This window comes from Salarias fasciatus, chromosome 4 (genome assembly GCF_902148845.1).
Source record: "Salarias fasciatus chromosome 4, fSalaFa1.1, whole genome shotgun sequence".
Lineage (NCBI taxonomy): Eukaryota > Metazoa > Chordata > Actinopteri > Blenniiformes > Blenniidae > Salarias > Salarias fasciatus.
Window position 1 is genome coordinate 12529334 of NC_043748.1, and position 14735 is coordinate 12544068.

The 14735-nt window shown below is 42.1% G+C and overlaps 1 protein-coding gene across 1 annotated transcript in view; it reads left to right on the plus strand.

Annotated features, from left to right (window-relative positions):
* The window catches only part of mei1 (meiotic double-stranded break formation protein 1), a 68632-nt gene that overhangs the window by 22367 nt on the left and 31530 nt on the right, over nucleotides 1–14735 (plus strand). The window contains exons 11-22 of the mRNA XM_030089257.1: nucleotides 1126–1260; nucleotides 1492–1609; nucleotides 1903–1994; nucleotides 2905–3052; nucleotides 3421–3532; nucleotides 4584–4644; nucleotides 5347–5444; nucleotides 9807–9963; nucleotides 12248–12398; nucleotides 13417–13602; nucleotides 13838–13969; nucleotides 14171–14354. Coding sequence (XP_029945117.1) covers nucleotides 1126–1260; nucleotides 1492–1609; nucleotides 1903–1994; nucleotides 2905–3052; nucleotides 3421–3532; nucleotides 4584–4644; nucleotides 5347–5444; nucleotides 9807–9963; nucleotides 12248–12398; nucleotides 13417–13602; nucleotides 13838–13969; nucleotides 14171–14354 — 1574 coding nt within the window. The remainder of the gene's footprint in view (nucleotides 1–1125; nucleotides 1261–1491; nucleotides 1610–1902; nucleotides 1995–2904; nucleotides 3053–3420; nucleotides 3533–4583; nucleotides 4645–5346; nucleotides 5445–9806; nucleotides 9964–12247; nucleotides 12399–13416; nucleotides 13603–13837; nucleotides 13970–14170; nucleotides 14355–14735) is intronic.

The following is a 14735-nucleotide window of genomic DNA, read 5'->3' on the forward strand; positions in this document are numbered from 1 at the left end:
CGTGCACGGCGTCGGCTGCACCTACGGGGGGAAGCAGCCTCTTGTAAACCGTGGTAAATACGGCGCACTTGAAAGTTTAATTAGATTTGAATTAACTGTCTGCTGTGTCAGAAAGAAGCCAGTAAAATGCCGTGTTATTTCTGCAAGGCTGACATATTTTTAATGGGGTGTTCCCCCCCGTCACATGGTAGTGGCACAAGGGAGAAGAGATTTCATAATCTGAGAAGGGGAATTTGTCCTTTACGCTGAGTGAAATGGTTAAAAAAAAAAAAAAAGAAAGTGTTGCTACAGCAGAGGTCTGGAAGTGCTGAGCAAGCTTAGAGCTTAAAGCTGGGAGCGTGCATGAGTGCGTGCATGTGTATGCGTCTTATCTAAATGTATTTTTAATCTGTTTGCACGCATGTATTTTGTGACTTTACCATCTGTGTTAACATGGACATTCAAGCATCACTTTGAGCGTGTGTGTGTTTGTGTACGCTTTAATGTGCATGGATGTGTTATTTAAGATGTTCTATGCAACTACTGTTGTGGCAACAGTGAGCCACTCTTTTGGTGCTGCACCAACGAGACGTACTCTGCTGATCTTTGTAACGCCATTAGGTCAGCGTTATTTGTTTATTATGCGTGCCTGCTCTTAAACAGTGTGTGTGTGTGTGTGGTTACAGGATTGAATATAGGCGCCTGCACTCTGTCTTTATATAAAAAAATTACACAAAGACACTTCGATCTCAGTGACTCAGCACCCAGTCACTTCCTGCATGTATAAGAATTAAAGATAGATCAGGTGAAAGGAGTGACTGTCAGTTCCCTGACGGCTCGCTCCTGACGTCCATGTCAAAAATCCATATCAGCAAAAATTCTTCATTTTTGGCACAGTTGTCACTGACAAGCAAATCTACTGGACTATACCATTTTTTTTTTACCTGCTTGGCATGAAATGATTTGCTTACTGCAGCATTTGCAGAGAAATTCATCATCAGTGTCCACTCCCCCGTCCCAAACTTTTCCCTCCCTCGAGCTGCCGGGGCTGCGTTGTAACTGCCGCGCTTATTTATCTTTTAACAAATCTACTGACATTTGGAGGTGTGGCGGCAGCGCTTTATGTGTGTCTCTACGTTTGTGCAGACAGCCTCCGAGCGTGCGCCTGTTCCCCAGCGGCCCGGGGTTTGTGGCGGTCTCCCAGGCTGTGGCGGCTGCTGTCACCTCCTCCTGCCTGCTGGTCGCCACACATGCTGCCAGAGCGGCCGCCGCCTTGGTGAGGTAAACATGAGCACACGGTGTGGATACATGCAAATGAGTCAACATATTGTGAAGGATGCTCCTGCAGCTCATGAGGATTTATATTTGTGAAAGTTCGGATGCGCAGCTACTCCGACACGCACAGTGTGTCCTGTAATGTGCCTGTTTTGTGTTTTTCACGGTCCTCCTTCTCTACCTATAGTGTTACTTTTATCTGGCGTGTCTGTTATATAAACTCTCTGAATTCTCCAGCCGGAATCACCAATCTAACCCAGTCCAGTACAAGGCCATAGAGGAGCTGATGACGGCCATCAGCACCAGGTTCTGTGAGCAGCCTCTGATGTCTGCGTCTGCTCATCGGCGCAGCTCTGTAAGTCGAATAGATTTCAGAAAATAAAATACACAGAGGCAATGAAGAAGTCGTTAATTAATACAGGAAAGAGCTCTGTCCGATGTCTCTCCAGTTTCTGGCCTCCAGTGAGAGGTTTTAGTGATTACCAGAGCCTGTTCCAATGGCACTGATGGATAGTACAGCTCAGAATTGATGGTGCTGACACAAATATGACTGATATGATAAAAGGGACTTTATTCTTCTTGATGGGTTTGTCATTCTTTGTCATCTGCTCTCTCTTTTTTCCTCCATCCTGCTCTGTTATTTTTCAGGGAAGGTTAAAGAGGTCTGATCCCAACAGCCAGGCAGTGAGAGCTGAAGGATTTCTTCAACAGGCCCTCACCTGTTTTCAGGCTGCCTGCAGGTCAGAATATGGTTAAATGTTTACGTGCACAGACCTGTTTTCTCCGTTTCAGGATACGTGCATGGCAGTTCAGATGATTTATTGTTGAAATCATCTTTCCTCTGTGACCATGAAGGGCTTCATTCCAGCTTGTCAGTATTATTTGATCACAACAGTAATCGTTACTGAGTTAGCAGGTTAGCAACCCGGCATCAAGTCTGTCTCTTTATCTGTGTAAAATTCAGTGAGTACCGGCAGGAATAGATCGACTTTCAGCCACATTATCTGAGTTTGTGTTAATCTGATTTTGAATAAGTCAATTGCAGTCAAGCTCGCGTGTTCCCATGTGTATTTAGGCCCGTTTACACAACGGCTTTTCAAATGTAAACGCATCGTTCACTTTTGTGACAGAAAAGTTTCACGTTTATGACACTCTGGAGGAAAACATCGTTGTTATTGTCCATCCGCTCGTGCTTGTGCAGAACTGTTCACTATGGCCATGGTGCATATGCGTAGTTGCAGCATCATCAGGTATTTTCAGGAAATTGTATTTTGAGTGGCTCTGAGTGCCGTTGTCATCTGAACAGGCGCCCAAAATGCTACAAAAATTTTGCATTTTCACCTGAAAACTGCCGTGTAAACAGGATCTTTCTTTCAAGTTCTACTCATACTAACACGATAATTCATTTCGAGGAGTCATATAAAGGTAAGTTATATTATCCTATCATCTAATGATGGCGATCTCACCGATATTGCATGTGTGTATTTTCTCGAAGCAGTGTGTTTGAGAATGCCAGTGTAAAATGAACATGTTGATGAAAACCTAATATGCTCTCTGTTCTGTGTAGGGCCTCTTCATTTCCTTCGCCCATATGTAAAGTATTTATACAAGTCAGTGTGTGTTTTTCATTAATGGCTGTGTTTCACCAAGGCTGGCTGAGGAGTGCGCGTCGGAGCCTCTTCTGAGGGAGAACACCTTCACAGCTCCGTATAAACAGGGCGACGCCGACGACTCGCTGGACTCTTTATGCCGGTGTCTGCTGCACCTCTGCGACTCTGTGTGGATCCCCACCGTCACTGTGAGAGCTCGCATGCACCAGCACACACATGCGTGATTCATTCTGTTTTTCACAGTTATCACTAAACACTGAAGGAAACCATTAAATTCTGGCGTCTCGTTTCAGAGAAATAGGTCACACTCATTACTGTGCCTTGTTTTGTTTGGCCATCCTTTAAATGACGGCATTATTAGGCACAGCCACACATGGTTTTTGTCTTCATTAGTTTTGTGTACTCATGGACACGTGTGTCTATTGATCAGTGTCCTTTCCGTATTGCTGGCAATTGTTTTTATCTTGTATTTTATTGCATCCTCTCTGCTCAGAATCAATCACAGCAGCCCGATCTGTGTACAGTTTGGTTTGTATCTGATCTTTTGCGCCCTCAGAGAATGCTAAATTGTGCACCGAGTGCAAAGATGCTGCAGCCCTTCTACGCCATCCTGGCGCACCAGTTTACCCTTCTACCGTCTCTCATGCCTATCTTTGCAAGCAAACTCGGTGAGTTGTATGTCTGTACGTCTAAATTTGACTGGACACTCCCTGCATCATTCAGTCAAACCCTTATTATCATGAGCACATGAATATTCATACACTTGGAATTTTAAGCAGACACCCTTGAAAAACAGATTTAAAAAAAGAAAAAAAGTGTTGTCATTCAGGTGCTGATAAAACACACACAAATTTCTGTTTTTGCAAAGTCAAAATACCTCTGACTTTTGGGTTTTTGGTTTTGCTGTGGGACCCTAAGTATTCAGGGAATGGAAAAAAAACCCTCTGCTCAGTATTGTCCTTTTCAGGTCTGCCATGTAGCAAAAAGGGCTAAAATGATGAATTGTGGAGCTGGAAGCATTACATTTTTTAGATGTGATTTCTTTTTGCCTTTTAGTGTTACTCAAGATATTTTTGTGAAAACGAAAATAAGTCAAACACATAGAAATGGTGGTTTTTAGGAGGGCACTGAAGTGTACAGGTTGAGACGATTGATTATGCTTGTGTGCAGGACATAAGTAAGTCTCCATCAGAGGTATGGCTTTTTTTCCCAAAAGCACTTAACTCGTACCCCCAACAATAACTACCGATTCTCATGACGTACGTGTGACTTCGACACTGAAGGCGTGAGTGAAGGCAGGTGTTTGAGTTTCATCTGGGCCAAGATAATAAGTACATCTTTCTTCTGTGCCCGGTGGATAAAAAGTCAGCCTGCCCCCCCCCCCACCCCCCCACCCCCTTTTTTTTTTTTAATTATGAGTTCTTTCCAGCCATTTTAGAAAACACTCAGTGACCTTTGAACTCACTTCAGGTGTTATGATAACACATGAGTCTTGTTCTCCTCCTCCAGTCCTGATTACTGTTTAAAGAACATGATGAAATTCATGTCAGAAATACAGTGTTTCATGGCAAATGATCTGTTTTTGGCAGAATCTGAGAGCTGTTTTTACACATGTAATTGATTGTGTTGAGTTTTTTATTGTTGTAAACATCCTTTTCCTCATTTGCTTTTTGCCCTCATCGTTTATTTGTTTGTGTTTTCACTCTCTTCTCCGCTCAGCGGCCTCGGGTTTCTACAGGCTAGCGATGGAACATAAAGCCCTCCTCTGTGCAGAAAACAGGTAAACGTCAACAGTATAACCCAAGGATGCAAAACACACTTTCGGCGCAGTCTAAAAGTGTAGCTGTGTCTGTTTGTGGGGGTTAAACAATGGTGGCTTTAAAAAGTTGAGCATTTGTTATCATTCCCCGTCAAAGCACATTAAGCAGCGAGGCAGATCACGGTGACTGAGGCATCTGTTATTTTTGAGTCACTTTTTGTCGTCCTTTTTTCAAATAAGCCCGTCGTCTCAGCAGTGAGTCTGTGTCAAAGGGATGAATCTGCAGCTTCAAAGTCAACAGTGTGTCGTTGCTTTGTGTGTGTTTTGCCTTGTGTGTGTGTGTGTGTGTGTGTCAGTCTATTTGTTTTTGTGGGTATATCTGCGCCCGTTTTTTTGTGCTTTCATGTGATGTGTGTGTGGCCGTGAATGTGGTTAACTCGGCAGGCTTTCGGAGCCGGCGCTCTGAGCTGTAATGAAACTGAACCGTGCCCCGTCTGTGCTTCAGATTTGAGGGGAGTAAGTCAAGGCGCATCCTGTCCTGTGCGTCACTGTTTAGTCCTGGCTGTGTTGACCGTGCATCTTGCAGCACACACGGTTTATCTCAGGGTCCTTGTTCTTTCTCTTTTCACTTTCATTTGTCCTCCCTCAGCTGTCTTCGTTTATAATTTATAATCGTTCCTTTCTGTATGCTCACCTCTCTTTCTCTTAATTTCTGTTTTTCAGAAACCCAGAGCTGGATGCATCTTGCTGTGGTTTTCTGCAGAAACTCAGCATGAGTCTCGTTTCCCACTCAGACCCCTCCTCTGTCTTTTACCGGCATGGTATGCGAATACTAAGCTCACACTCGCATCACACACTGAGCCACATGCACAGTTGTCAGTTCTCAAACAATTATATCATGCCTTGTGAAACATGTCTCTCTGAATAGAGAGGGTTTAGAGAATATCTTATATGACATTCATGGTTGTTCTAATTACTTACGAAAAGCTAAAAGATATTTGAGAATACTCTTTCTTATATGTAACTGAAATGTCTCTGTGTATTCTACTTTGCATTGTTTTTTTCTGTCTGTAATTAGGTTTTAAACACTGGGATAGTATTTGAAAACTAGACTTTATTTGGTATTTGGTTGGCATTTATTTATTGAATCACCCAGCTCTCTGTGGGAAAAAAATCTTCCAAGCCTTTTCTCCATGACAGATTTTCTTGTTTTTGCATTTAGCTTCATGCTCACACCCCTTGGTCACACTCATGCTCTCTCTGCCATCACCTGTATCTTTGCCTTGATCATCTAGGAGTACCTCCGGCTCATGATGAGGCATTTTGCATAGCTGATCAGCAGATTAACACAACCAACAAGGCTCAGGCTGTACTTTCCCCCGTTGGCACATTTCAGTGGTAATGGTCGTGCTAACTGCACAGGTAGATGTAGTTCATAATCATTAGCTCACTGTCTTTCAGAAATCCCATAGATATATGATGTTCAACATAATGAAGACACTTCTATAGATCATCATTTTCAGTAATTGTAAAGGAATCAACCGGACTTTATTTCAGGATAATGATCCTCTTGAGTTAGCGATGTGACGGACTGGTGACCCGCCCTCCCTCTCAGTTGCCTTTCGTCTAATTGTGTGAATTTAAGCTAGGTTTGATTCCAGCACTCGACAACTTCAAGTTATAATAAGCAGGCGTGCAGGAAAAAAGGAGGGGAGGACAGAGTGATTCTGATATTCAAGAAAGAGAATTTCAGGGAGCTTGATGCTGCAGTGGTTCTAATAGATAGTATCATTAATACTGAGGATCATAATTACTGACAGTTTCAATACTGGGATGACTTTATGTTTTACTCAGATTAAGTCCTTTTGTGTTTCCCACCGACTCAAAACAACACAACATGGAAAATATTAAGGAATAAATCTTGTCTCTTGGTCCTCATTGTCAGGATTTAAACAATATGTTGAATTGTTTTTGTTTTAAAAGGGTTTGAAATCTCCACGATTCCATGTAATTTTTGCTGTTTTAGAATCAGTTGCAACAATTCCATGTATGAATTTGAGTTGGCGGCTAAAATGAAAAACAATCTTGGGACTACAGTTAAAACTGGAGTATTATTTGGTCTACACTGTCAAAAATAGTGTTGCAAATTCATACTGAAGGTCCTTTTTTTATTTTTTCTTGATTCTCCAAATTTCAGTTTAGATCCTCTAAATGAGATGCAGTATAAAGTAGAGTTCGCCCACTCGTGTTTTTGTTTTCTTATGTTGCTCTAAAACATTGCTGGAGCATGAAAAGAACTTGACAGGCTGTTATTAATTAGTTAGGCGCTCTTTAACTCCTTAAACGTGCGAGTTTATTAGGATTGTGATGCTCACTTTTCTAAATGCCAGCGCAGCACCACAGACGCCACCTCAAATTAAAAACTTATTTCCCTCTAATTGATCGAAGGAAATGATACGAGAGACTATTATTCGCAAACAAGTGAGCAAAGTTTTTCCCCGTTTCATTTCCAATCCCTTTAATCGCTTTGCACATCCATCGCTGTAATGTTCTCCATAATAAAGAGCGAAAAAGAAGCGTCGGATCGGCAGCTGCAGTTGTTCCCAGAGGACGTGTTGTGACATTGACACCAGAGTCGAGTAAAATGTTTCTTTGAGGTAATGAGATGTGAGATTTATACCAGCGAGTGTGTGGCAGTGCGCTTGTTTGCATGCTGTGTGTGTTTCCGTGTGTGTTTGTGACTGTGAATAATGAGTTTGGTGGAGCTCGACTCCCGTTTGTTCCCTTTCTCCCTGCCTGTCACCATCCTCTTCTCTTTTATCACTCTTATCTGTTTCACTTATATTTTCACTTGTTCGTCTTTGCTCTCATCTTGAATCTTGCCATCGCTTGGCAAGTTGTGTATTTTCCTTGTTGGGGAAAAAGTTCATTTTCGTCATTATTTCAGACTCTGTGAGGCAGATTTAAGCTCCGCTTTGTTTGTCTCTTTTTGTCTCTCTCTCCTCATGTCTTCTTTGACGCGCCGCCTCGTCATTGTTTTGTTGATTGAACTGAACCTGAGCAGGAGGCAGCGTCTCTCTGCAGCCTTTTTTTGGGTCTGCTTGTTTTCTGGCCCATCTGTCGTCTCCTCGTCTCATCCTCCTCCTCCTCCGTTGGTCCTCCGCTATTTTCTTTCCACTCCCAGTCGTCCTGTCGAGACAATCGCCTATTCTTCTCCACACCTCAGTCCTCACCTCTTTCATCATTTTCCTCCAGGTGATAGCTCCGTAGTTGCCTGGAGCCTCGCTCAGTATTTTCCCCAGGTTTCTAAACTATACCTCTTTTCCCACTTATTATCTACAATCCCACCCTCTTCCAGATTATAATGGTTTTTGTCTTTCCACGTCTTTGCAGGCTTTCCGCCTCCCCCCTTTTCATTCCTTGTTAAATTTTTCCTCCACTCTTCCATCTCTGTTTCTCAAACTTTCATTTCTTTCTTTTCTCTACCTTAATTTGGAAACATTCTGCTGGTGTTCTATACCTTGATTGTGGTCATGGACCAGGAATTGTGCATCGACTGTGTCTGTGACAAACAATGAATGAATGAACAAAATGTAAAAGCTGGAGTGGAATAGTTAAGGGTTTTTTTTTCCTATAAAAGTGCCTTGAGAGGACTGTGCTGTTTATATCACTGTGTAAATGAAACTGAATTGAATAGTTTACAGTCAGTCAGCTACTCAAAAGGCATTTTGAAGCGACAGAGCAGGCATTAGAGCTCTTTCTGTGCTGTTTGTGTTCTGGGTTTGGTCATCATTTATTGATCTTTTTGGTTTATTTATTCTTTTGTATTGTTTTTCCGCTTACACTCGAAGGAAATAGATTTTAGCTCGGAACTATTCTTTGTTGGAAGGTCTCACATTTATTATAATGACTAGAATAATTGTTTAAGATGGTTAAAGATGGTGAATACGCATTATACCATTTAATAATGATGTGTAAAACACTGTGTGATTGCACAAAACTCGACAACAGTCCATTTACTAACACCTTAAATACACCAGATATCATCGTCATCGTCCAATGAAGTTTAGTAAACATGAAGCGTTTCACAGCTGAAAACATTATCAAGGATTTACCCCGAGCCTCGCCTTAGCAAAAACTCTTTGACAGCCCGAGTCACAAATGATTTTTCTAATGAACTCATCAGCATGTTGTCTGTTCTCATCGGAGGCTGACGCTGACGGATGTCGACTCCCGAGCTTCTCCGCAGCCCCAGTTTCTCCTTGAAACTTCTTCACCCGACACGGCTCCGTCGCTAATGTCTTCTGCAGCCCCCATAAATATTCCTCAGTCCCCCCCATCGTGGATCCCCTTCGATGCACAGCCGCCGTTTGTCTGAAATTTGGTGACTTCCAAATTCCTTCTTTTTTATTCTCACCTCTGTTGTTTAATTTTCCTGATAAAATGGCTCAGTTCTGTTTTGTTTTCTGTTGGTCTGTCTTTAAGTGCTATCTCACGCTCCCCCACGTCTCCTGACCCCCACCCCTCTTGCTTTCATCCCTGATTTTTAAAGCCTGCCCAGATATTTAAGCAATTTCACATTACAAATAGTGCGACTCTTTTATCAGACAAATTGCCTCTGTCTCATCTCAGTCTTTTATTCTCGCTCTGTTCTCATCTCCTGCCACGCCGTGCGTTCATATATAGTATCCTTTGCCCCCTGCACCCTTCATCCAGTCTTTGAAGATGGAGCGCACAGACATCCCATCCCTTATCTTCTTTTACAGTTCCACTCTTTCACTTGGAATTTAATGTCTTTTCTGCTGTTTCTTTTCTATTTTTTGGCGACCTTATTTATGAAAACCTTCTTTTAAACCCTGCTTTATTACTTTTTTTTTTGACATTTTGTTGACTTTTATCAAAAACTAATCCAAGCAGACGCGTCATTTTAATGATAGATATTCCCAGCATGTTTGGGAGAAACAAATAATTCTACCAACCTCGCCTATTTTTTGCCCCTGAATGATTTTTTTTTTAAATGAACTATAGCATTTTCCAGATTGGGTGAGTAATAGTCTGTCCTAAATGGTCCTCAGGGCCTCTTCTAGCTGCACTTTTCGTTCTCTTCCCCTCTTCCTTCTACTACTTGCCTTGTTTTCATCTCTTTAACAGTTTCTTCCTGCTTGTTTTCTGTTTGCACTCAGATGTGGCGGAGGTGGAGAACATGCTGCTGTGCAGCCTTCCAGTCCTGTGTTGTCATCCGTCGGACTGGTCCTCTCTGCTGTGTGACTGCCAAGGACCGAAGGTGGCTCGGTTCTGCCTGGTGATAATGCTCTGCCTGGCCTTTCAGCACGGAGACAGGTAATAAAGTGCACACAGTCTGGACCGGCCACTCAGACGCACAGACCGTCCATCAAGCAACAAAAATCCAGAATAAAAACCTAGAAAAATGTTTGGTTTTTAAAACATTTTGCTCAAAGTCGTGTCCTGAGCTGCCATTTTCTGCAGAAGTTTAATCAACCAATTAATATTTTAACATCAGTAAAAAGCGTTTTTGTTGGCTGGGGTGGTTTCATAAGAGAGGCAAGCAAAGTTTGATCCCAGACTTCAGATTTTATCCGGCAACAGAACACATCTTTAAGCAGAGATTTCCTTGTTGGTTGCTGCTGAGTAGGATGTCAGTTCTGTCTAAAGTTTGCATATCCAATATGGGTTTTTTCACATTACTCCACCTTTCTCCTCCATCCAAAGAAAGCATGTAGCCTGCCCTGTAGCCTGCTTTCGCTGGGATAAGCTCCAGCGATCAGGTATCCGGTTATAGTACCTTTCTTAAATTTTCATTTTGAGGAAACGACAGGACGACCTGCCAGAGGAAGTCATTCCCACAGCTGAAATTTAACAGCTTACACCACACTCGGAGGAGCAGTTTGTTGTGCTGTAATAAGACAACCTAATGGCAGAAACCGCAGTCTCACCACCCATCAAGCCCCTTCATTTACGGAACTAAAGTACAAGATAATATCTGAAGTCGAGTCAATTTTAGTTTTTTTGTTTCAGTATCAGCCCAGGTCGAGTGGCATGTTTCTTCCTGCTCCAGCAGTGCTGCTCCGGGCCTTCCAGGCTATGCTTAAATACATATTTTATGACCTTGCAGAGATGTATGTCGGCCTCTTTGGAAAGTTTAGTCCGTCCTTCTGTGGATCCTTGGCCATGCATTACCCCCCGAGGAAGGAGATGAAAGCCTTTCTTTGCCACTGTGTGGTCTCATCAAGATTATGGGAGATGTGGCCGGAGATTTACACAGCGTGGGAGGGTTCAGGAACTGTAGCGCGCGCGTGTGTGCGGGTGCGTGTGCGTGTTTGTGGTGTGCGTCCTCGGCATACATTCATTATAAGAGAGTGTGCCTGTGTTTCTTTCAGGCTGGGAGAGAGAAAGAGATAGCAGGTTTTCTGACATCCACAAACCCCTGGAGCACTTTGTCTTCTTTGCACACAGAGTTTAATCACTTTATTACCAACACACCAGCAGCTCTGTTTGTTTATACACCGAGGCCTTGAAATGAAAGGAGTGTAAAGTGACATTTTAACAACTTTATATGCCGTGTGTTCTGTCATTCTAATCAGCTTTAATTCAACTGGATGTATTTTCTCCTTTTTCTGTTGAAAGTGCCAAATATAGAAAATATGTTACTAATATTTGGCATTTTCGCTCTCAAGCCGCTTTAAAGTGTGCATCAACTCTGAATTTATTCCTTCATAAAGATAATTGCGTTAACTTTTGCCTGAGATGGTCAAGTCTGGATTTATATGTGTGATTACTTTTCATTTTGTGTTTTGTGCTGTTTGTTCAGACTGAGTTGTTGCAGGATGTTTCTAAAGCTTCATTCACACAGCGGACACAAGCGGCCGAAAACCTTTTTTGCCCTTCTGTGACTGAGCTTTCAAATCAGAATCCAAAAGTGGTCCTAAAATCAATACGTATCTCTTATTTCTCAACGCGACGGTCACTTTCCTTTTTAGCTGACTTTAATTTCGTTGTAGAGAGGCAGACCTCACAATTTTGCACCAGAAGTAGCGAGACGTGTCAAGATTGCATTAAAACAAGAAACAAACTCACTCCACATCAACTTGTGAGGAGCAGGAGCTGCCATGGCTGCGCAAAATGCCAGTTATAACCTGTGCTCTCTTTCCTTCTCTTCTTCTTCTTCTTCTCTTTATAATTCGGTCATAAATTTGTCAGCTACACTCACACAGCAACCTCTAAATTGATAACCTGACAAGTTTAGCATCTGTATTTACCTCCATAGCCACAGCATGCTGCATGTGCATCACGTCATGGCCCTGAACTATTAACCCTGGAATCTCATAATGAACACATTTGATGTACATCATTAAAACCCATGCCAAAAAAAAAAAAAAAAAAAAAAAAAGATCTAGAACAAGCTAAGCATTAAATTGAGCATTAAAACCTTTGGTCACAGCTTTCACACAAAGTGTGACTGTAAAACCTTGAACCGGAATGTTACTGAAACACCCCTCTGGTTCTCGACCTTCAACATATTGAGAGGTAGCACATTTATGTGAGCTTGTGATATTAGAACTAATGACATACCGCATGTGTGTGACTGCGTGTGCATTGAATCCAGGCTCCTTCCAGACCAAACCGTCTTCTCCAGTGTGATGTGGTTGTTGCATTCGGTGCAGGAGGAGGGCGACTGCTCCCCGCCTCGCTCCGTGCTCCGCTCTGCCCTCTACCTGCTGGCGGTAACGCAGGACAGGAGCCCCGGCCTGGATGGGGTAATTCTTATTAGTTCACCAAACACACAACAAACGAGTTCAAATTGCGGTTTATTACAGTGTTATCTTCTTTTAGTGATATTTCTGTACTTCTATACCATGGTGTTTTTCCCTATATTCCTTGTGATTCCTGAACCATTTTTGCATTTGTGATTTTCTCATATCACATGAAATTCAGTACAGATGTGAATAAAATGCAGCAACACGTTTGTTCATTTTGAGATCCAGTGAGAAATTTGTCCCATCTAAATTAACATTTTTCTAATAAATTTCAACAGTATTGAAAAGCCACAAAAGAAAAAAATGAAATAAAATTCTCTTCTAATAGCTTTCAATAAGATTCTTGGATTAAAATTTCAATGAGCACTTGAAAATGATTTTTTTTACAGGTTCACCTTTTGTGCTTTTATTATTCCTTTGCTTGTGGAGGAGACACTGTGCTCAAATACTCAGTTTGCTATATTTTATTAATTTCCGTGTTCATTTGCAAGCAGTGAAATATCAGTGGGTGAATATTTTATCTGGATGAAGGGTGTTTGGTGTGTTGAGGAAGGGAACAGCGTGTTCTGGAACGCTCCAGTCCGACACGATTCAGTCTGGAGGTCACTGATGTGAAGGTCGCGAAATCCTCAAAGCCAGAACTTTAATATTCTAAATCTATATTATAGATGATACAGTTTCAAAGAGAATTATCACTTAGCCATTTTTCTAAAGCTACGCAGAACAAAACTATTTTCTCAAAATGCTTTTTTGGGTGTTTTTTTCATCATTACACGGCTGCTGTAGAAGTGCTTAATAATGCAGACTCTATGTTTGCTATGAATAAAAATAAGCAATATATTACAAGAAACCTCTTGCTGTGTTTGTGGGTTTGGGTTTTCCGCTTTAAAAGAAACCTCGCATCAGAATTAATTAGCTTTTTTTTTTTTTTTTTTTTTTTTGGGTTGCTTGTGTACTTCTTAAAGAAAGTACTTGACTTAATCAGTCTTTTTTTTTTTTTTCCATCAACCTACTCGAGGCTTCTTTGAACTGCATCAGCAAGACACTCGCCTCCTGCCAAACCTTCTCCGCCCTGTACTTCCACCATCCCGCACTCCTCCACTTCATCTGTCGCTATCCGGAGCTCGCAGAGAAATTTGGGCCCTTGGTCCTGGAGCTTTGGCTGGCCAAGCCCGCGCAGCCCACTGATGCAGAGCCGGCTGTGGTAAAGCTGACATCTGTTTCTTTCCAGTCTGAGATGCACTCGAACGTGTCTGTCAATAAATAAATGATTTGAGTTCACTTTGCTTCTCTCGCTGCAGAAATCATTCGCTAATTAATTTTAGTCCAACAGAGTAGCTCTCAGATTTTTTTTTTTTCTTTCCACATTCTCTTTGAATTATCGTGAAACTAAAGTCTTGACTGATGGAGGAATGTTTTCACTTGGTTCCTGCGTGCAGGCTGACTCGGAGTCAAAAGGTGGGAAAAGAGAAAGTGAAGCAGGCTCGAGTGAGGATCAGCAGCACGACACAGAAACTGTGGAGCTGTTGAGTCTGATGGAGAAGCATCCAGCTGTCATACTGACCCTCCTGGTGAGAATCAAATAGTAGTTTGAAGACCTGCACTGTTTAAACGCCTAAACAAAACTATATAGCGCTTTGAAACACTTAGTTTTTGAAAAAAAAAAAACATTTACCTTCAAACCTGCATTGCATGGGTTCTTTACTGCAATATGATAATTGAGGTTTCGGAAGATATCCCAAACGCAGCCGTCTCTGTCTGCTCCACTGCAGGATATGATTTGCTCCAGAGAGGCTCCCCTGGCACAGCGAGTCCAGGGCGTGCTGGAAGTCCTCCTGCAGAGTCGAAGAGGCTACGAGGCTGACCTGTGTAAAAAAATCAAACTCGCAATTCTGCGGGCGTTGCAGCGGATCCACGTGGACAACATAAGACACTGTCCTGGAACGACTCCGCAGGGTAAGCAACACAGCCAGGTGTGTTAAAGCATCCGCCACACACGTTCATGTGATAAAGCAGAAATCAATACAGAGGTCAGTGACATGAAGTGAATCATTTGATAAGACTTATTGATTCAATGTAGTTTTACAAATACTTGTGGAGTTTTAAAATTGACCAGGATACAGTTTTACCAGAAAAACTTTAACAGAGTTGATAAAAATCAGAAAAGTGGTTTTACAACTGCTACCACCTATCCTCAGGAAATCCAGAGATAAACTGCATAGTGTAAAACTTTTGTTACAGCGTCATGCACCTGCAGTGCAGAGATGACGCAGCAGTGAATCTTTTTTTTTAATTTGAGGTTCATGGAGGGACATTTCTAATATCTTAAGTTTTATT